General features: G+C 41.3%; 1 protein-coding gene across 1 annotated transcript in view; it reads left to right on the forward strand.

Moving 5' to 3' along the window:
- cfap52 (cilia and flagella associated protein 52) overlaps positions 1-23912 on the forward strand; it is a 75679-nt gene that overhangs the window by 35392 nt on the left and 16375 nt on the right. Inside the window, exons 11-12 of the mRNA XM_048610940.1 lie at positions 3908-4059; positions 12602-12704. Coding sequence (XP_048466897.1) covers positions 3908-4059; positions 12602-12704 — 255 coding nt within the window. The remainder of the gene's footprint in view (positions 1-3907; positions 4060-12601; positions 12705-23912) is intronic.

Consider the following 23912-nt stretch of genomic DNA (forward strand, 5'->3'; position numbering starts at 1 on the left):
AGAGTGGGAGGCGGATAGAAGAGGGATAGAGGAGAGGATAGGTGGAGAGGAAACAAACAGGTCGAAGAGGCGGGGATGGGGCCAGGAAAGGTGAGTGTAGGTAGGGAGTTAGGAAGGGGATAGGTCAGTCCAGGGAGGACGGACAGGTCAAGGGGGTGGGATGAGGTTGGTCGGTAGGAGATGGAGGTGCAGCTTGGGGTGGGAGGAGGGGATAGGTGGGAGGAAGAACAGGTTAGGGAGGCAGGGACGAGTTGGACTGGTTTTGGGATGCGGTGGGGGGAGGGGAGATTTTGAAACTTGTGAAATCCACATTGATACCATTGGGCTGCAGGGTTCCCAAGCGGAATATGAGTTGCTGTTCCTGCAACCTTCGGGTGGCATCGTTGTGGCACTGCAGGAGGCCCAGGATGGACATGTCGTCTGAGGAATGGGAGGGGGAGTTGAAATGGTTCGCGACTGGGAGGTGCAGTTGTTTGTTGCGAACCGATTTGCAGAAAATACAGTGGAATTTTGACATTATCCATTTGAGCCTCAATCTTGTTGCAACAAAAGGCATTTCCTAATCATGAAAAGAAACTGTTTACATTCCCATTAAGGCAACTATGGTATCCTAAATGTAACAGACCATCAATATATTTTGGCAGAAAGACTGTGGTCTTTCCTACAGAGCCTTGGTGGCAGCTGCCCCAAGCTTCTCAGCACGCAAGCTCCTCAAGGACCTTGGAATGTGCCAGTCTGCAATATTCAATCGAGGTCAACTCTTTGCAGTGGAAGGCCAACAGGTTTTGGGCAGACCATTAGCTTCACCAAGTTAATGGCCGTCCGGGTGCAGTTGACGTTTTTCTAGGTACGCGTCTCTGTGCTCCTGTAGAGCACAGAGTCCTGTGTCACAGAATTGCTCAGGATGAGCCTCTAACAAAACCACTGCGTTTCTCTCCAGACTCGCTCTCGTGCTGTTACTGAAATAGAGGGTCCTCCTCTATATTGATTCTTTTTAGGTGCTGGTTACTGTCTCCAGGTTGTCCTGTCTCCCATTTTATTGTAGGTAGTGGTGACTGTCTTTGGGCCCTCTCTCTTGCTCCTAGGGCACTATAAACTATTCCGACAAGTTACTTGATGTCTTTGCCATTTCATATCCCTCCACAAACAATTCTACATCTTGCTCTTTACAACTAAGGCCAATTCTTATAATGTAATAATACTATCTTTAATTAACAGAGCTATCCCTCTACATTTTTCTAGCTCCCTGTGCTTCTGAAATGTCATGTACTCTTAAATATTCAGTCTCAAATTTTGTCTTCTCTCATCTCTTTATTGATGATTAGTTCATGTATATTTCTTTCTGTTTCAGCTGCCAATTCATCCATTTTGTTACAAATTCTACATGCAGTCAGCTACAGAACAAGTAACCTTTTTACCATCTTTGTGATCTCTGACCTTATCTGCTGGCACCCTCTTAAATTTGTATGCTCTAATTTTCACTGTCCTTTTTGCCACATTGTTATCTTGATTAGTTTTCTCTCCTTAACTTGTTACATATTCCCATACTTGATCTCTCACTCCCACAATTTAATTGGAAGCCCTCTCTACCACAATAGTTATGTGACTTACCCGAACAGTGGCACCACCACTGTTCAGATGAAGACCATCCCGGTGGTACATCTTCCACTTGCCCCATATTGGTGCCACTTCCCAATGAATTATAACCCATTTCTCCCACAATCCTTGAGCCACACATTTAACTCTATAATACTACTTGCCTGTGGCAATTTACTCATTGTTCAAACAATAATCCAGAAATTATTTTCTTTGTAATTTTATTTTTTTTTTGGAAAACATTACTCCTAATTGCTTATACTCCCTAAACAGAACCTCTTTCCTAGTTCTAGCTGTCTTTGGTATCTATATGGACCATAACCATTGGATCCTCCCATCTCTCCACAAGCTTTTCTCCAGCTCAGAAAATATGTTGCAAACCCTCCCACTGAGCAGAAAACACAGCCAGCTAAATGTTCTCTCTTGTTTGCAGAGAACTGTCTCAATCCCCGCTGACTAAACTGTTCTTTACTACTGCTACAGTCCTACTTAGTCCCTCCACTTGAATGTCCTGCTGTACCATGGTGTGATGATCAGTTTGTTAATCTACCCTATGATCCCAACTTTTGTCCATAAAGGTTATAAGCACCTCAAACTGTCACACAATTGCAAAGGCTGAATTTGAATTTTCTCAAACCCCTTACCTTCTTCACTTGCGATCAAGACCCTCTTGTCCCTGACTATTAACTAAATCAGAAGACCCTGCAATAGAGATGTGACCGCCTTCTGGTACCAAGTGTCCACAACATTCACTCTCCTGATGTTTCTGCAGCCTGGTCTCCAGTTCAATGAATCTGAGCCAAAGTTTCTAAACCCACAGATAATTGTTGCAAACATGTTTGCCCTCAAACTCCTGGTGTCCAGGAGTTTTCCCTTTCTGCAGGTGCAATACATCACCTGTCCTTCTGTCTTTAAGTGCTGCTGCTTGTCCCTGGATCCTCCCTTCTCCTATTCTCAGCTGAACCAATTAATCTAGAATTATTTTTCTTATAAACCTGTTTGATTTCTGTAAAGAAGAGTCTGATTCTGTACTCATGCTGTGTCAGCTCCAATGTAAAAACTGGTCATTTAAGTTATGTAATTTCAACATTCCTTAAATTGATCCACTTGTGTTGTTATCTATGTTGTACATGTAGTTGAAGTTACTCTTTTTTATGTAGAAACCAAAGTGCCAGCTAGATGGCTGTGCATAAGGTATTTCTACTTACTTTGTTTACCTTGCCATTACTGACACTACAATTGGTATTTTTATTCATCATGTTCAGATGTGTTATGACTCATCATTGGAACAGATGGAACTTGAACCCAGGTCTTCTGGCTATACTACCACAGCGTCACAAGAACCCCTTTTGGCACTGCAATTGATGCAACAGCATTTGCGAACAGCAGTTGTGGTCCACATGATATCCCAATGATTGCAAGTTACAGCCTTTCATTCCTCTGCATGTAACCTCTACATTCTGCAAAATCTACACATTGTTAGTGAAAATTTCCCAAATTTTATTTAAAATGTGGGGCAGGCATATTATTAGGTGGTGATAAACACACCACCAGAATGCCAAAAAAACTATCCAATCACCCACCAATCAGCTTATGAAGAACTGACAGGCAAGCATGAATGAGATACTCAATGACTCACAGACCTAGACACTGATGATGATGATGATGAAGCTCAACCAGAGGCTGTGCTTCTGAGTCGTCAAGTCTGTCAGTTAAGGCCTACTGTTTGGGGAAGCCAATGGCTACAAGGCAAGTACTTAATATAAGCTTCCAATGAGGGGTCTTGGAGGGGTGTTCGGGGGTCAGAGGCAAAGGCAAGAGTGCTTCCAGAGGCTACCCTTTTGACCGTAATTCATGCCTCAATTGCTTCTTATTGGGGATATTGGAGGTCCCTCCCAAAAACCTGGTTACCATGGTTTTGCAATCTGGAAACGAGCCCCATTTCTCGACTGTGAGGACGAAGGCGATCAGAGAGGTGATTAGTTGAGATCATTAACTGGCCATTTATTGAACACTTAATGGTATTAATTAGTGGCAGGTTGAGGAGGCCAACCCATGGATCCTCTTACCCAGATGTAATTAGTGAGTTGGTGTGAAGAAGCAAGTTTTTCCTCCAAGGCCAACTTATCTGATTATTTTTCCTTTTCACCACCTCCAGAAAGGGGAACATTGTACTCTGTATGCCACTGTATTGAATGTGTAATGTCTGTATTCCATTGCAATCCACTTATGTAGATTCTGCTTTGCCATCTCCATTTGATTATCATTCTAGTTACCCATTTTAAATCAATCTTTACGTTTCCAATTTCAGATACGGATATGGGAAATTTTTCCAAAAAGCCAAAAGTTTTCTGCAGGTCTGAAGGAGCACACATCAACTGTGTCATGTATTAAAATTAAGAAAAATGACCAAGAATGTGTAACAGCAAGTTATGATGGTACCTGCATCATCTGGGATATAATGTAAGTTTTTGCAAATATACTTTTAATTGTGAAATGTATATATCTGTGATGTCACTGCAATATCTAAATTCAGTATTCCTAATTTCAGGCTCCTACCTCATCGGGTTTCCTCTTTAAATCATTGCTGTGTACAGTAACAGTAATTTTCAGGCTCCAGAAAATGAAATAATTAATTCCACTGTTGTGGGCTATGTTTTTGTGCTTTATTTGTTTCAGACATAAAAATAATTGAAATGTTACTTAATTTTATATTTGAATAATTATATAATTTAATCATGTCCCTATCACACAAATATGATTCTTCAATTCCTACAAAAACATTTAGTGAAGTAATAATTTAATATATGAGTATTATCATTAAACATTATAATCTGAAGACTCAGGTAATGTCCTGGGGACCTGGGTTCAATTCCTGCTATGCCAGTTGATCAAATGTGAATTCAATAAGAATCTGGAATTGAGAGTCTAATGATGACCATGGTTGATGAACAGTTGCTGATTGTCAGAAAATCCATCTGGTTCACTGATGTCCTTTACAGAAGGAAACTGCAATTCTTCCTAGTCTGGCCTACATGTAACTCCAGACACACAGGAAGGTGGTTGACTCTTAACTGCTCTCTGGACAATTAAAGATGGGCAATAAATGCTGGCTCAGCCAGTGATGCCCACATCCTATGAATGAATAAAAAAAAGTAATGATTTGATAAATTGACTGCATCCAACTGACTGTCCTGCATTCATTGAATGTTGCTGTCTGAATATTATTAACTTTGGTTTCTACATTCATTTGCAACAAAAACAGTGCAGGAAGCAATTTTGATGCAGCTAGAACATCGACTTCATGCTGCCCGGTTATTTGGTTGATTTTAGTGTCCAGCCACCACAAGCCTTGCTAGATGCATCAGCAAGAGACCAATATGACTAGTTGGCACCAATAAAGCTACTCTGCACTGCTTAAAGCTAATTTTCATCTTTTAAAATAGAAATGTATTGTGGTTGCAACCAGTACTGGCAGTCAAGCTGGAAGTGATTTTGACCTGAGAGAACATTGAAGCATGGTACATACCTCCTTTTGGACATTCTAGAGGTGGAAAGCAGGAGAGGGTTTGTAAGAGAGGGGGAGAGAGACCAAGCAGACTGCCAGCCACATGTTCAGAAAGGATTGGCAAAAGAGACTTGGGAGTCAAACCTCAAAAATCTGGATGCATTACTGCAAGAAATTCAATGGACTTATGTGAGCAGTCAAGGTCAGTGTCTGATACTGGCATGGATAAAGGATTGGCTGACTAGTAGAAGGCAGAGTGTGGGGACAAAGGGGGGTTTTTCAGCCAGTGACTAGTGGAGTTCTGCAGGGGTCAGTGTTGGGACCACAATTATTCACATTATACATTAACGATCTGGATATAGGACCTGATGGCATTGTTGCTAAGTTTGTGTATGCTGCAAAGATAGATGGAGGAAATGTTAATGTTAAGGAAGCGAGGAGGCTGCGAGAAGGACTTTGAAAGGCTTGGAGAATGAGCAAAGAAATGGTAGATGGAATAAAGTGTGGGAAAGTGTGATGTTATGCACTTTGGCAGGAAGAATAGAAGCATGTTATTTTCTAAATGGAGGAAGGCTTCAGAAATCTGAAGTGCAAAGGGACTTTGTAGTTCGAGCTCAGGATTCTCTTAAGGTTAATATGCAGCTTCACTTGGTAGATAGGAAGGCAAATGCAATATTAGCGTTCATTTCAAGAAGGCTAGAATTCAAGAGCAGGGATGTACTGCTGAGGCTGTATAAAGCTCTGGTCAGACTGCATTTGAAACTCTGTGAGCAGTTTTGGGCCCCATTTCTAAGGAAGGATGTGCTGAAGTTGGAGGGGGTCCAGAGGAGGTTTACAAGAATGATCCCTGGAATGAAGGGCTTGTCAAATGGGGAACAGTTGAGGACTCTGGGTCTGTACTCGATGGAGTTTAGAAGGATAAGGGTGGATCCCATTGAAACTTACAAAATACTGAGAGGCCTGGACAGAATGGATGTGGTGAGGATGTTTCCACTCATAGTAAAGACTGATACCGGAGGGCACAGCCTCAGAGTGAAGGGACGACCCTTTAGACTTGAGATGAGGAGGAATTTCTTCAACCAGATGATGGTGGATCTGTGGAACTCATTGCCGTAAAAGGCTGTGGCGGCAAAATCATTGAATATATTTAAGACAGAGACAGATATGTTCTTGATTAGTAAAGGGGTCAAGGGTTACAGGGAGATGACAGCAGAATGGTCTCAAGAAACATATCAGCCGTGATCGAACATGGAGCCAACTCAATGGGCTGAATGGCTTAATTCTGCTACTATATCTTATGGTCTTATGAATCTTCAAATGTCATTTCCTATCAGGTGAACCATGAGCCTCAGCTGCTGCTCAATTTATAGCATTTCCTCGCAACTCTACCACTTAGCTATTTATAATCTCCATCAATCACGACTTTTACGTGTTATTCATATACTCCACCACATATTTTAAAATTTTCACCCTTTAAGCATTGTCTTTCTGCTGGTTGGACAGGGCATTTAAAATCACAACCAGGTTTCTATTGGTCAGGCCCAGGAAACGGAGTTTACTCTACTACATGTTTGTAAGATAAGGCTTAGTTCTGTTTTAACTGAGATTTCAACATGGTGCAAGTGGGTAGTTTTTGAGTGATCTAATATCACACCTAAATTGTCCAGATTTTGTAGATTTATGCATTAATTTACATTTTAGATGTTTAAAAACTTAGCCACTCTTTGGACTTTCAAAATGATTGTTAAAAATTGGCTTCTCACACACTTTTTGACTAGGAGTTCTGGATCTTCCTAACATGTATTGCAGGATTGCACTATTACATACCCTGACTGGAGTTCAGATAATTGCAGTCCAGACAGGAATAGGCCCTTTTGTGATCCTTAAGTGGTCACAATTGACTACTTAAGAGCCTCCATTGGCAACTGGGTGGGAAAGCCAAGCATGGCAGAGGTAGGAGGATGCAGCGTTCTGGAATGCCACCACCTTGGCTTTATTAAGTTGCCTTCCCACCTCCAAAACTCCCCACCTCTAGCACAAGCAGGTTCCACCTTATGTGGCAGCCATGATCTTGAAAAAAGCATTTGAAGGAGTTTCAAGTTGGTGTAGCAGACAAAAATTGCTGAATTACGAGGGCTAAACAGCATTCAGAGAAGAGATGGATGGAGAAAAATGGGAGAAAAGATGGGTCCCCCAGAAGGGTCCCAACCCGAAACGTCAGCTTTCCTGCTCCTCTGATGCTGCCTGGCCTGCAGTATTCCTCCAGCTCCACACTGTGTTATTTCAGACTCCAGCATCAGCAGTTCTTACTACCCTTGTACATGGCTTTCTTTGACTTTACAAAGGCCTCTAACACAGTCAACCAGGAAGCATTGTGGAGTTCCCTTCTTCATTTTGGCTGCACCACAAAGTTTGTCACCATCCTTTGCCTGCTCCACGACGACATGGAAGTCGTAGTAATGACAAATGACTCCATCACTGGACCCATTCCCTGTTTGGATGGGTGTCAAGCAGGGCTGCGTCATCGCCTCAACACTTTTCTTGATCTACCTCATTGCAATGCTTCACCTCACCGCCAATAAGTTCCCCACTAGAGTGGAGCTAACCTACAGGACCAGCGGAAATTATTCAATCTCTACCGCCTTCAAACCAAAACCAAAGTCACCCAACCAGCATCATCAAGCTGCGGTACGTGGATGATGTTTGCGTTTCTGCAAACTCCAGACTATCATCAGCACCTTTACCGAGGCATATGAGAACATGGGTCTCACCCTGAACGTCTGCAAGACGAAGATCCTCCACCAACCTGGCCTGGCATTGTGGGGCAAACCGCTGATCATCAACTTCCACGGGGACGCCTTAGAGAACGTTGGCCACTTCCAATACCTCGGGAGTGTCCTGTCGACCAAAGCAGATATTGATGAAGAGGATGAGCACTGCCTCCAGTGTGCTAGCACAGCCTTCAGCCGCCTGAGGAAAAGGATGTTCAAGGGCAAACATCAGATCCGATACCAAGATCATGAATAACAAAGCTGTGGTGGTTCCAGCCCTCCTATATGACTCTGAAATGTGGGCTGTCTACAGCAGACACCTTCAGGCACTGGAGCAGTACCACCTATGCTGTCTGTGCAAAATCCTGCTAATCCGCTGGGAAGACAGACGTACTGACGCCAGCGTCCTCGACCAGGCCAATATCGCCAGCATTGAGGTACTGAACACCCTTGATCGGCTGCGATAGCTGGGCACGTCCTCCACATGACCGACACATTTCTCCCCATGCAGGTCTCTAGTCCCAGCTCTGAAACAGCAGGCGAGCCCCAGATGGACAGAGGAAATGCTTCAGGGATACCCTTAAAGCCTCACTGGTGAAGTGTGGCATTCCTACCAATACCCGGGAATCACTGGCCCAAGACCGTTCAAAGTGGAGAAGGAGCAAGCAGGAATGCATCAAGCACCTCGAGACTTGCCAACGGAAAAAGTGGAAGCCAGGCAAAAACAGCACGAGAACCATGCTGCCACACCAACGCTCTACCCACCACTGCCCACAACCACCTTTTGCCCCAGGTGTGGCAGAATCTGCGGAAGCTGCATCGGACTCTACAGCTACCTATGGACTCACACTGAGAGTGGAAGAGAGTTATCCTTGTCTGCAAGGGACCACCAGTGAGAAAGAGTAGAGTAAATTCCAAATCATTAAGCCTAGATGGCTGAAAGTATGGCTGCCAATGGTGAGGTGACAGGAGTGAAGAATACACAAGTGGTTATTTTTATGCTAAGTTTAGGGGAGTCAGATTAGGAGAGTCTTAAATAAATGGAAAAACTACAGCTGAGTTAGTAAGAGTAGACAATAAAAGTGATAATGAGATAACTGTGAAATACTGCTTACTTTCTAGTATCTTATTCAGGAATGTAGGAGCCCAGTTAGGTCTCAATGTTGAAATCAAAATTCCTGCCGACGCACTTATCATTTATGATGCTGTATATCTATTTTAGGCCAGTTGTGAGAGACAAATGCCAATACAGTTGGATAATCTGTGCACAGTCCTCAAAGTTAGCTTTTAGCTGTGCATGTAATAGAGGGATAATAACTGCCTTTGAGGAACTTTTGAAAGAAGAGACTGGAAATATTTTGAATTGCATAATCCACTAGTTTTTTAGATTGCTGATATTGAAAGAGTGAACTTGCATTTATATCATACCTTTCATATTCATAGAAGATCCCAAAATACCACACAGCTATTAACTGTACTTACTGGTGTGATATAGGTAAGCATAGGGCTCTTATGGCACAATGGTACTGTTCCTACCTCTGAGCCAGGTGGCCTGAGTTCAAGTCCCACTTGTTTAATAATGTAAAGGATCAAATGTGTTTTGGAATGTAATAAATTTCTGAACCAGTTGATTAGTAGATGTGTCTGTAGATAAACATGACAGACAATAATGTACACATAAACACTCTGCAGACACTAATGTGATGAGTGGTCAGTTAATATGTTTTAATGAGATTGGTCAAAGAATAAATAGCCAGATTTCAGGAGATCTCCCTGCTCTTTTTGCATTGTACCTAGGATCTTTAACACACACTAGAAAAGGCATATAGGCTTCAATTGAATGTTTTATCTGGAAGATAGCATTGCCAACACTGGAATGGAGTGTGGAGTTTCTCTGTAGGCAGTGGTGAGATGCCAACTGAGGAGGATTATTACTTGTTAAATGCTTGTTGATGGCCCAAATTGACTCATTAATATTCAGCTTTCTATCTCACTATCTTCTATCTTTTCTATCTTTCCATGTCACCAAACAAGCTAGACGTCGAGAAGATGTGACATAGAAACCAGAGTGGGTACCTGTCAGATTTAGCTCACTGCTTGCTCTGAACAACCTTCATGTTGCATATGACCAAGCAGCATTTCAGGGTTGAGCACACTTTCCCACACAGTATGTCATGTTGCACCCTGATAACGCCAGATATGTCTCCATCATCATCCACATTGAGTCGCAGCCTGTGCAGCGACTTGGCAGAGGTGCTGCTCTGACTGAGTGACTGCCCAATGTCATCTCGAAGGGAGGGCACTCTGACACCGCACCTATCTTGGACTCACACCAAATGTCACAGGTGAAAGGGTTGCCGGTCTTCTCAGAATATCCACTGAGTGATCAGTTATTCTGGGAACAACACCTGGTAAGGTGGGGCAGAATCAGATATGAGAGACGCCATGGGGCACAGCAGGTAATTAACGCAGTAAGTTTGGTAACATATGGTGAGAGAACTCACTAGGCCTGACAGTGAAAAAACCTCCAAGAACCTTGACAAAACTGGGACTTAAGCAAAAAAGGTTGTGTCCCATGTTTAAATTATGATGCAAATACACATGACAATTTGTGTATATATCTACCCATATCTACCAGCAGATGGTGGTATTGGCTTTATAGTGTGAATTGTATCTAAATTGAATTTCTGGTTTGGAGAAGTCTTGTGCCATGTTGTAAGATTGAATCATTGTACAGATTTTTTCAGTTCTCATGATGATTCATTTGGTAATCACATGTTCCTGTATGAAACTAAATTACATAGATGAGAAGCATTTTCTTTTCAACCTTAAGTTTGTGCTTCTTCTCAAAATTTCACGTGGAGCAGGAGTACTGTAATTGACCCACAATATAACTGGACTACAAATGCAAAATTATATTAAAGGTTTTGTATGTGAAATATTATCTGAAGGTACTTCAGACAGGTTCAGTAAGAGAAATAATGATGAATTAGTAGGGGTGACCACATTTCAAAAATGGTATTAAAAGAAGAGAAGGAGGTAGAAAGATGGGGGATGTATGGATCAAATTTCAGGCCATTAATACTAAATGGGTGAAAGTATGGCTGTCAATGGTGGGATGACATAATTGGGGAATGCACAAGTGATTAGATTGGTGCTAAATTCAGAGAACCAAAATCAGGGGAGCCTTCAGCTAAATGGAAAGACTGCAGTTAAGAGTTATTTAAAAAAAAGACAATAAAAGTGACAATGAAATAATAGTGAATGCTTCTTACTTTCTTGTATCCTGCTCAGGAAAGCATGTCCCCTTGAAATCACAATACTTCGTGGCACCCTTACCATTTATGATGCTTCATTCCATTTCAGAGGTCAGATGTGATAGTGAGGCACAAAGAAGATAAAGCTGTGTGCAATGTCATCAAAGATAGCTTTTACTTATTCATACAAAGAAGGGGTAATAACTATGTCTTTGAGAAATTTAATGAGAAGAGATAGCACGTTTGAAGCTGTGGAGAATTAGTGGCTTGAGATTGTAACATTAAAGGCTGGTTAGATTTGACCCTGTCTAAGAAAAAAATGTAGGACTTGTGAATTTTTTAACAGGTCACCCAGATCAGTTCAAGGCTCAAGGAGTCAGTTATCAGTTGGAGTTAGTTAGGAATAGGGAAGAAGCTCTTTGCAGCTAAAATGCTGCATGTTGGCTACCTCAGTGCAGATAAGGCTTGGAAAAGCTGCTTGATAGTTCTCTGTGTTGGAAAGTTGAGACTCAGGGAAGCCCTAGAGCACTTACCGACTCAATAGGAGTGAAATAGGGATGAAAAAACTGTTGGAGAAGATGGCAGTTCATTGCAGCTGAGAGTGGGGTTGAAGGAGGCCCACAAGCAGTACTTGCTTGGTGCATCTGAGAAAGATTGAGGTGTAGAGAAATTCTGAGGCTGTGGCATTCATTGAAGTTTGGTTTGGTTAAAAACTAAAATTGTGTCTTTCAAGCAGACTAAGTTGAGCAACTTTGTGTGAAGATTTGATTCTCTTGTGAAGGAGGCAGTGTTTTAGTAAGATTTGGTGACCCACTGTGTTACTAATATCTGGGTAAATTGCTAAGAAACCTATGGGATCTAACTTGACCATATCTGCTATTTGATATTTTGTGATGGGGTGTTCAACCACAGTTTGTATGTTAACCCATGTTTACTTCCTGTTGATTCTGAATTACAGGGTATGAGTTATATGTATTGTAGATCATTTTACAATTCTAACTTTGTGCTCATTTTTTTGGTTTAAAAAAAGACATAGAATCCCATGGCTTTATCATGTTAGTAAATGCTTGGGATTTCAAACTTTGTTGACTTTAAACAGACCAAGTTATTCCTCCTGAATCAGATTATAACATAAATTTGGTAGTCTCATTTAGGATCATAACATCTGCAAATGATCATTTTTCAAGGAGTGCACAGTAGAAAGCTTCTATTGAGGCCATGTTCAAAATATGCACCACATGGTGACCAAACAGTCTGCTGACACTCAAAGGTCACACCCTGTCACCAAATTGTGGATAGTGTAGATGACCTGTAACCTAGTATCAGAACCTTTAGGAATAAAGAGAGAAATTGAAGGGGATTGGCCATGGAGCGTTTTCATTCACCTCTGATGAATTGGAAATTTGGCCTTGGCCCTGAAAACTACTGATTTTATTGTTAATCTCTAAATTACATGTTTTGTCTTACAGACGCTATGCAAGAAATCAAATGATTTTGGCAAACACCCTTTTTAAATGTGTTTGTTACCATCCTGAGGAATATCAAATAATAACCAGTGGAAAAGACAGGAAGGTAAGAAGAATTGTACTTGGAGACTTGTTTAATGCTTTAGCAACAGACATATATTATTTAGTCAATAATCAACATGCCTATTTCACTGAAGATTAGTACCATTCTTTTGTTCCCACACAATAAAAATCAAGTTGTATTAAATGTACAATCTATTTTATTTAAAAATAATGTTATTTTGAGGGAGGATTAGGGATAGATTTTGCTAGTGAAAATCTCCAATTTTCTTCAGAGTGGCAAAACTGTAACAACATAGAAGAAGGCCATCTGTCTTGCTTGCGCCATCTCTTTGTAAGAGCGATTCACCTGATGCCTTTTCTGACCTCCTCCCTGTAGCCTTCCACATTCTTTCTTTTTAGATAATGATCCAAGTTCCCTCCTGAATGTCTCAATTGAACATGCCTCCAGCAGACTCTAGGCAACATATTTCAGATCTTAGCCACACCGCTTTTCAAAATTTCACCTCAGAGTCTCTATTGGTTCTTTTGCCAATTGCCTTAATCCTGTGGCCTCTCATTCTCCAGCCTTCCACGAAGAGAGCAGTTTGTCTACTTTGTTCACACCCCTCATGATTTTGAATATATATCAGTCAAATCTCCTTTCATCATTCTCTTCTCAAAAGCAAACAGTCCCAATTTTTCCAAACTATCTACGTAACTGAAGTTTCTCATCCCTTCTCATGAATTTTTCCTGTACTTTTCTAATACTTTCACATAAATTCCTAAATTTTGGCTGTAGAACTTGGTGCAAAACCCCACTTGAAGCCAAATTGGTACTTTACATAAATTTAACATAATCTCCACTTATGCAGACTTCCATATGTAATGATTGTAACAAGGCCAGCCAGGTGGACCTCGTAGAATATGAGTTCCCTGATTGAGGCTGTTAACCTGGTTCCAATCAGGGAACCTTGGCTGACGGATAAGAATAGGAGTGTCATACTATTCACTCTGAGAGCTGGTTCTGAGGAAGCTGTATTAGTGTTAAGGACTTTCCATGTGTGAATATAGGGTGATTTGGTGAGGGGACACCGGCCTCTGTGGAGTTATTTCACTCTGTGCTCCTATAACCTGTGTCCCTAATAATAAACCATATTGTATGTTTGATTAACTTCTCACTCAGCTTGTCCTGCAACTTTCAATGACTAATGCTCATATACATCTTGATCCCTCTGTTCCTGCATCCTCTTTAGAATTATACATTTCATTGTGTATTGCCTCTCTTGGGAAAATACGTCACTTCACATTTCCCTGCTCTGAATTTCATCTACAACTTGGCTGTTCAATCTACTAATTTGTGCATATCTTTTTGAAGTTCTACACCATCTTTCTCATAGATCACAATGCTTTCAAGTTTCATATCATCTGCAAATTTTGAATTCCACTCTGTAGACAAAGGTCTAGTTCAATATCTAGCAGGAAAAGCAAGAATCCCAAAACTGACCCTGGGGAACTCAAGCACAAGTCTTCCTGCGCTCCAAAAAACCTAATTAACTACCAATCTCTGTTCCCTGTCACTCAACCAATTTCACATCCATGTTACTATTGTCTTTTTATTCCAAGAGCTATAACTTTTCCCTCAACTCTGTTGTGTGGCACTTTGTCAGATGCTTCTCGAAGGCCAAGTAAATTGCATCAGAGCATTACCACTATCAACCTTCTCCAATACCTCATTAAAACAGTTTATTGATTTTGTTTCAAAATATTATTTCTCGATGTTTTCCTATCACCCAAGTTGAATTAACTGACCTGTAGCTTCTGGGCTTATTTTCCATCCTGCTTTAAATAAGGGTGTAACATTTACTGTTCTCCAATTTTCTTGTACCATCTTTGTGTCTAGGGAAGGCAGATAAGTTATGGTCAGTCCCAAGAGTCAGGTCTAGTATGTGCTTCCCTTCTCGTTGACCTGGAGACATACAGTCATATAGCATTTCCTCAAAAACATTCAGGAACCCCTGGTCCTCTCTTCAATTTTACATGACTACTGTCCATCCATAGATAACTAAATTTATAGAATCCCTACATTTGGCCCATTGAGTCCACACTGTACCACCAAAGAGCATCCCATCTAGACCCATCCCCTCCCCCCCAATTCCTATGGCTAGTCCACCTAGCCTACACACTCTGGGCAATTTCCCATGGCCAATCCACCTAACCTGCCTGTGGGAGGAAACCGGGCCACCCAGAGGAAACCCACGCAGACATGGGGATGATGTGCAAACTCTACACAAACAGTCATTTGAGGCTGGAATTGAACCTGGGTCCCTGGTGTGCAAGGCAGCAGTGCTAACCACTAAGCCACCCTAAATTATTTCAATCTAGCTACTCACTTAATTTTGTCGCATATTTGTTCTTGTGTACATTTCTCACTGGTTAGTGGCCTATAGACAACACTGAAAATGTAAATTTCCCTTTTTTTTCCCTTAACTCTTGCCAAATTGGTGAACTGTCTTGAGTACAGCAATTCTAACCTTAATAATTACTGTTACATCTACTGCTTTTCTTCTTTTCAATCTTTCTTGAGCACCTTGTATGCAGAAATCCTTAATACCAAGGCCTGCCCTTTTTTGAGTCAAGTCTCTGTTATAGCTACAACATTTCCCCATGAAAGTCTGTATATGTCATTCGCTGAAGCATTCATATACATACACACTGACCTGGATATGAACTTTATGACGTCCTCTTCTGACCTGAATCCATCTAATAATTTGTACTTCTCTTTTAGCTAATTCCTATCAAACATGTAACTTTTTCTGCCTTCAGCACTGCCTATTGTTTTAACCATGCATCTTATTTATCTTTTCTATTTCTAAATAGTCCCCAACCCCAGCAAAATTTGGTTTAAGTCATATTCAAACATTCAAGTGAAGCTCCCTTTGCGGACATTGGTCTCAGTCCAGTCAAGATGTAGCCTATCTGTCCCTTTTGAATAGGTGCCTTTTGCCCCAGACCTTGTCCCAAAGCCCTAAGAATACTGAAACCCTCCCTTCTACACCATCTCCAAACCACATATTCAGCTTCACCACTTTGCTGTTTCTGTTCTTGGTAGCACACGGCACTAGAATTAATCCAGAGATTACTACTTTTAAATTCTTGTTGTTTAACTTCCGTCTTGAAAATCTGACCATAGGACCTCAACACCTGTCCTCTCTATATGCTTGGTACCAAGTGTATTGCAACTTCTAGATCACTCCTACATCCTGCGTATGATACTGTGGTATGTCATTCTCACACCTGCACCATGTGCTAGCAGCTTACGTGGCACACACTGTATGTGCAGCAAGCAAGCAAGCAGCCCTTTCACAAAGTCTTAGGGGAGTAATCCTCACCATGGAGGCACTGGTCAGTCAGGCATCCTGACACAGGGGACAGGTGGTCCATCCTCAGCTTGAACTTCCAACATTTGGACGGGAAGGCAGTGGAGGGCCTGGCCACCTCCGGAGCGTCCTGAGAGGAGACGTCTGAGGCACTTGCATGTGATTTCTCCTCTGACTGGATGCCCCCTGGCACCACCCTTTCTCCTTGAAAGAAAGGGGCACCTGGAGTGCTTTCATCTGTCACCATGCCTTTGGTCATGTGGACCAGTAGCTGGGCCAGTGGAGTGCAGGTCTGTCCATGTAGCCAGAAAATCTTGAAGATTTTGGACTCAGCTTTCCATGGCAGCTGACATCCTAGCAATGGAAACAGCCAGATGATTGTAACCTCATTACATAGCTGCAGTCCTGCACCGTCTAGGTTCTGAGAGCCACTGCCTCCCACGTACCTGACTATTGCATCTTTTCCTCTCCGTGCATGTTGACAAAGTCTCTGATAGCCAACACCACCAGGTTCTCTCATCCCTGGGAGTAAGCGATTCCCTTTGACATATAGGGCAGCTTTGGAATGTCAATGTCCAGGTGTCCAGTGGACTTTTAAAGATGGCATGGACACCATGGATGCCAGTTTTGTTGATAATATCTGATGAGTTATATGTTCCTCTATTAATAGCAGGTGGTAGAATGAGGCTAGAATTGGGTGAAAGAGATGCCAGACGTGGGATCAATAGTTAATGAGGGGGCTTTGGAAAAAGATAGTGAGAGATCTTGCTATAACCTGGAGAGAAAATCCCTTCATGAAACTTGACAAAACTGACACTTAGCCAAAGAAATATAAGATTCAGCCCATGGGCATTGCATTTCTATCGATATGTGAAGGAGTCCTTCACCATGTATGTGAAAAACCTGCTCAAATCTAGTTGTAGTAATTCACCCATCCATTTGACCAGTTTATGTTGTGAAGAACTAGGTATAGACGCAATAGGGTGTTAAGAGAGATCACTTTGTGCTGCTTTGGGCAGCCACATATATGTGAACACAGTCTGACCGTGAAGTTGAACTTTATCGTATATATCACCTGGCAGCTCGTTGTCCACATATGAACCAATCAGCACTCTCCCCTCATACAGTTTAAATGTTGCTTTGGTCCTTTAATGGTACTGTGATAAAAATTTTAACAACATGTCTTGTTTTTCAGCAATACTCAAGTTATACCGAATGTCTATTACTTCTATTATATATAATGTTAAATGTCAAAAATTCAATAGCTGATTATATTTTTCTGATCAATTTTCTCCCATCCTTCCCTCCTCTTAAGACAACGGTCTCAGATATAATTCCATGAGTGTTGCTTTCCTTCTAGTATCTCAGCATTATTAACCTAAAGGCTTGACAATAAGTGTCAGCTAATTTAGCTATACATTATCCTTGCCTAGCAAAAACACACACAAACTTTCAGAAGTGGTGATAAGCAAGAGCCAAGAATTGCTACTATTACCCTGATTGAGATCAGAAAACCCCACAAAAACTTGTGATCAAAACAACAACCTTCCTGTTCTGTTCTTACTGGATAAATGTGTTGTCTTGAACCATTAAAAATAACCTAGAGATAATAAGAACTGCCGATGCTGGAGTCAGAGATAACACAGTATAGAGCTGGAGGAACATAGCAGGCCAGGCAGCATCAGAAGAGCAGGAAAGCTAACGTTTCGGGTTGGGACCCTTCTTCAGAAAATAATCTAGACTCATTTTACAATTTTGTGCGTTCCAGCCCCTTTTGTTATGGTTGATGTTAGCTTGAGTTTTGTTTTAGAACAATGAATTTTTATTAGATCATTGAACTGAATTGGAGTCACTGAGAACGCCAATGAACAGAGGTCAAGTTGTAGTTTGATAGCTAGATAAGCTAATTCAGTTCCCATAGTAACTCTTCCAAGACTGCTTCAATAATGATAACCCTCACTCATTGGAGAAAAAGTAATGATATCATGTGTGAAGGGAGCATTCTCGGAGTATTAGCAAAACAGCCAGGTCACAGCTCTTTGACCATGTTCTCTTTCAAGCAGCCCCCAGCAGGGAGTTCAGAATTACTGGATTTAGCATTTTATCTGAAGGAACAATTCATCTATGAATTTTAGCTATTGACTGATATTTTAAGTAATCTCCAAAGCCCTTGTACATTTAATTATGTTTGTTCGAAACTTATGTTTTATGTAAGATACTTTGCATGATGATTCTATCATTGTGTGCCTTTCTCAATTATTTGCTTCATAAAATGCTATTAATATGCTGACATCTTCATGTTATCTGCCTATAATTTTTAAATGAGAAGTGATTACAATTCACTGGTACACAGGGAGGTCATTTGAACTTCTTGGTTTAGTATTGCTCAAAGTGAATTTTACCTGAACCACAATGAATCATGAAGGTCCACAATTACTTTCCTGTGGAAATTTGAGCATGATTGATTCATTCAAGTTTTACAATAAAGTTCTGTTATGGTTGAAATACTTCAATCATTTGTAATACTTCTGAGATACTGATACCAAAATCCTCAGCTGTACAGTGATGACTTTGCCCACAATGCAGAAGACCGGTTCACACAAGCTTCCTCCATTTAGGCAAATGATAGGCTAACATTGATTAACATAAAAACTGTGGCATAGGGGTACCAGTATTTTTCAGTTTCAGTGTAATCCAACAGTTCTAGTCTTGGACTATTTTGTGGTAGTACTATGCTCAGTGCGATCAAGACAAAAATCTCTACAACCAGCCACAATGGAGCTCTCCACTGATATACCAACACAAAAACGGACACATAAGTGGATTGGAACAGGAGTAGACCATTTATTGAGATCGTTCCACCATTCACTGATATCATGACTGGTCTATTAGCTAGTGTTATTTAACTTGTCCCTACCTTTTTTTTTGTTAACCAAAAAAATTATCAATCACAATCTTAAAATCTATGATTGGTGTAAAATCAATTTCAATTTCTGAAAGAAAATTTCACACTTATACCACAGTTTGCATGTAGGAGTTCTTCTTTCCATCGTTTCTGAAAGGTCTGACACTAACATTTAGATTTAATTCCCTGGTCATATGAGGCAAAATCCTTTAGGGGTCTGAGCGACATTGTCTATAGCAAGATTTGTGGCAGAATCAGGTAGGAAGTCTGGTGAGGCCTGTCTCCACATGGGGAGCAACCTGCTGCATCATTAATTCATTTGCTAAGCAGTGAGGTGAGTTTCTCACTGTACAGCAGTAAGTTGCCAATTAAGTGGGATTGCAGCTTGTTAAATGCTGTATCAACTCCAAGCACTTCATCAATATTTCACTTCCTATCTTACCAAATTCACTGACCAAGCTAAATGGCAGCAATCCTCGCTGTTGATATCAGAGTGAACACCTGGTGGATTCAGCTTACTCCAGTCTGTGAGAAGCCTTCATGCTGCTCAGTTTCAAACTGCATCTCAGGGTATGATCCATGGCCATCAGGTGCACAGAGCCCTCATCCATGGATGCACGGACTTAACATTTCTCAACCCCTCATGGTCAACATTCCACCCCTCCATACCACTTGCAGAACTGCTGAGGATGCACAGGCTTTCATTGGAGTGAGCATTGGCAACTAGTATTGAAAGGGTGCTGGAGGGACACTTTGCGCACAGGGGCAGGAACCCAGCTTGAGGATTAGATTAGGCTCCATCTCGGGGCTGCTGGCTTGCTTTCTTTTCACTCACTCATTCAGCGCCTACCTGCAAGCTTGCGGCATCCATGCTTTGCTTTGCCTTGTCTGCCTTGCCATGATATATCTGTTTGTATGTTGGCACTTACAGCCAAAGACAAAGGCTCTCAGTACTGCTCTACTGACATACTCTTTTGCGCAGAAGCACAGACAAACTGCTTATATCATGCTTTTCATTTAGGATCCTGTCCATCAGGTGAGGGCATGGTGGCATCTTATTCTGCAGCACACAGAGACAACAATCTAACAACTACGTCAAGTCATCATGTGTCAGCTGCCTGGGCCGCAAGAATTCTGCACATTTATTCAGCCAAATGGAAAGTGGCTGATGGCTAATCCCCAGTCCAGTCAAGGCGGGCTTGCTGTCTGTCAGGTTACTCTGGTAACATGAGTCATGGGTACAGTCCACACATGGTCCCTAAGCTTAGCCATGGTTAGTCATCTACCTGGAACACTCATGATCGAGGATCTGTCTGACTGAAGTCTGAGGAGTAGGCTATAGTGGGTCCTGTATTGTCAGCACTAACACCAGCTGTCACAGGAACCACGTAACATCAGTAAGGAAGCTACCAAGGGTCAGGCATCTGGTCAGCCATGTCTAGGATTTGCTTGTCAAAGTTGCTCTGAACACTTGGGCAAATACAGTCCTGGGGTTTGTCCATTGTTCGTTATGAAGGATGCAAGTGAGGGGAGTAGAGGCAGTGAGGGGAGGCTGGGTACGACCCTGACTGAACAAGGGTTTGTTCAGCTGTAATGGTGTTGTCTGCTCAAATCTCAACAGCTAAGCAAGGCTGGTCAGGGTGCAGTTTTTAGAATCTAAATTGCTTCGGTTGCAGGCTTATATTGGCACAATTAGATTTGGGGATCAGTGCATCTGACAACATCCAGCCAATCTTGCGGCCATCCTAGTGAGTGGCCTCATCTCTGCCAGTCATTTGTTCCTGAGGCAAACTGAATGATGATGAGGCACTTAAAGTTTCAGATTTAGAAGAGGCCCAAACTTTGTTGCTATATTCCTAGAACTTCTTGGAAATTTTGATTTTTTTTGTGTCTCATGATGGTTATTGGCTTGTTGACATTTTTGGGTAACTGAATATTTTTCACCACTCCTCTGGCAGTGGGTGATGCAAATAGCATTCATTGGTCATGCCACTGTCCTCAAGACTAGTTGACCTCACTACTGAAGAAAATTCATATTGGACTCAAAATTGTTACTCTGTTTTCTTTCCGCACTTACTGCCAGACCTGCTGCGTGTCTCCAGCACTTTCTGCTTTTACTTCAGATTTCCAGCAGCCTCAGTAATTTGCCTTTATTTGTGGATTCTGAAGAGAGTCATATTGGACTTGAAATGTCAACTTTATTTCCAACTCTAAGGTGCTGCTGGACTTGCTAAACTACACAGCTATTTTGCTCTTCTGTACTCCAGGATGCAAACTCACCTGGTCGCTATCTGTTTCAGAAGGGTCTGCACGTTATTTTCCTTGAATATACAGGGCCATCTCTTAAAATACTTATCTTGGCTCTTCTTTTCTGTGCATAGAAATGGAAATATTGTTGAGACAGTAAAATGGAAAGTATGAATACAAAGTTTTATATATAAAAAAAGATAAAAAGAAAGCCTTCGGCCACTAATCTCAATATCAAAACCTCACGCTAAAGGTGATGTTTTTCCCACACAATCCACTGCCCAGATTTTCTGAGGACCCTACTGGTTACAATCTTTTATACTGCTTTTCACATTTTTGCAGTCTCATCAACTTCTTTGGCACTGTCTGCATGAGTTCTCATCAGCTAGATTTGCATGACTCTCACCATGTGTTCAAGGAAGTTGCTAACCTGTAGTTTTGTGGATGAATTAGCATTGCCAGGTAGGTCCCTTATCTGACATTTTACACATGAGTTAAAGGTCTTTCCTTTTGATGTTATATAAATGAACAGAAATGCAAATTAAAAATTAGTTTCTGTTATTGGGTGATTTTTAAAAATTGGTTTCCAGGTGATTGTTGATTGAACCTTCAATTCTTAAAAATATTTTACTTTTTTTTACTTGAATACTGTTTTTGAGATGGTTTTGAAAAAGTGGGTTTGATAGCTGTCGCTAAGTACTATTGAATTGTTGTACATATTTAAACATTTGTTACTATTAGTGTGGAGTTATATTTAATAAGAGTTCACATGGAATTGGACTGCATAATTAGAAGATTTGAAACAAAATAATTTCATGCATCAAAGCAAAACCAATTGAATTGCTTTTACTTAAGAAGAAAATTCAATATCCCTTGGCAACTATATACAATGACAACTTGTATTTGCATATGCCCACCAGCATAGTAAAATGGCCCAAGGCATTTCACAGGAGAGTTATCAAAATTTGACACTGAACCACAGAAAGAATTATTAGGACAGATTATCAGAAACTTGGTCAAATTTCTTAAAGGATGAAAGAAAAGTAGAAAGACAGAGGGGTTTAGGAATGGAGCTTATGACCTAAGCAACTGAGGACACTGTGTGGTCAAAGGAGGAGCAATTAAATTCTCCATATGTGACTCATAGAATCCCTACAGCATGGAAGCAGGCTTTTTTGCCCATCGAGTTCACACTGATCCTCCAAAGAGCATCCCACCCAGACCCACCACCCCACCTTATCCCTGTAACCCCGCATTTCCCCTGGTTAATTCACTTAGTTTGTACATCCCTGAACACTTTGCGACCCATCTACCTAACCTGCCCATCTTTGGACTGTAGGAGGAAACTGGATCACCTGGAGGAAACCCACACAGACACAGTGAGAATGTGCAAACGCCACACAGACAGTCACCCATATGGCTCTATGAGGCAGCAGTGCTAACCAATGAGCCACCATTCCACCCCAGGGGATATGCACTAAACAAGATATGCAGGAGCATAGATTTTATTTCATTTATTCATCTTATATATTTACATGAGCATTCCTAATGACCTTTGAGAAGACAATGATCAGTTACTGCATCCACATGGTGTAGGTACATCCACCTTGATGTTAGAGAAAGAGTTCCTATTTTTGATCCATCAACAACAATAGCATAAGATATATTTCCAAGTAAGGATACTATTTGGCTTGGAGAGATGTAGGTGGTAGTGCTTCTGTGCATCTGGTCTCCTTCTAGATGGTAGTAGTTGTGGATTTGAAAGGTATGTCGAAAGAAGTTTGATGAATTTCTGCAGTGCAACACATAGATACACATAGTGTTGCCACTATGCAGTGCTGATGGAAGGAATGTATGTTTCAGGTGCTGGATGAGGTGTCAGTCAAGCAGACTGCTTTGTTCTGGATACGGTTGTGATTCTTGATAGTTGATAGGCTGCAAACATTCAGGTAGAGAAAGAGTATTCCATCACACTCATGATTTATGCCTTGTAGATGATGGTCAGACTTTGGTAGTCAGAAGGTGATTTCTTTTCCAGAGAATTCCCAGCCTCTGATCTACTTTTATAGACACAGTATTCACACTCCTGGTTGCTGGTGTTGACAGTGGGAGTTCAGCAATAATAATGCTATTGGACATCAAACGTAGATGGTTGGATTCTCTCTTGAGAAAATGATCATTGTCTCACAATTGTATGACATGAATATTACTTGCCATTTGTCAGCACTAGACTGAATATTGTCCTGATCTTGCAACATGCAGGCATGGACTCTATCAATATTGGAAGAGTTGAGAATGATACTGAATGCTATGTAATCATTAGTAAGTATCCTTTACTCTAATCTGATGTTGGAGGGTAGATCATTGATAATGTAGCTAAAGATGATTGGGCTGAAGTTATTACCCTAGAAACTGCTGTAGTGATATACTGGTGCTAACTTAATTAGCCTCCAACAACCACACTATCTTTCATCATAAAAACCAAAAGAACTGCAACAAAAACAAAGTTGCTGGAAAAGCTCAGCAGGTCTGGCAGCATCTGTGAAGGAGAAAACAGAGTTAACGTTTCGGGTCCGATGACCCTTCCACAGAACTGATGGTGGCTGGGAAAATGTCAGTTTATATGCAGAACATAGGGAGGTTGGTGGTGTAGGGAGTAAACGATAGGATAGAGCCCAAAGAGAGAGAAAGACAGTTGGACAGACAAAGGAGTTGCTAACGATCAGGCTGGGAGGGTGAGTAT

This window comes from Rhincodon typus, chromosome 23 (assembly GCF_021869965.1).
Source record: "Rhincodon typus isolate 14 chromosome 23, sRhiTyp1.1, whole genome shotgun sequence".
Lineage (NCBI taxonomy): Eukaryota > Metazoa > Chordata > Chondrichthyes > Orectolobiformes > Rhincodontidae > Rhincodon > Rhincodon typus.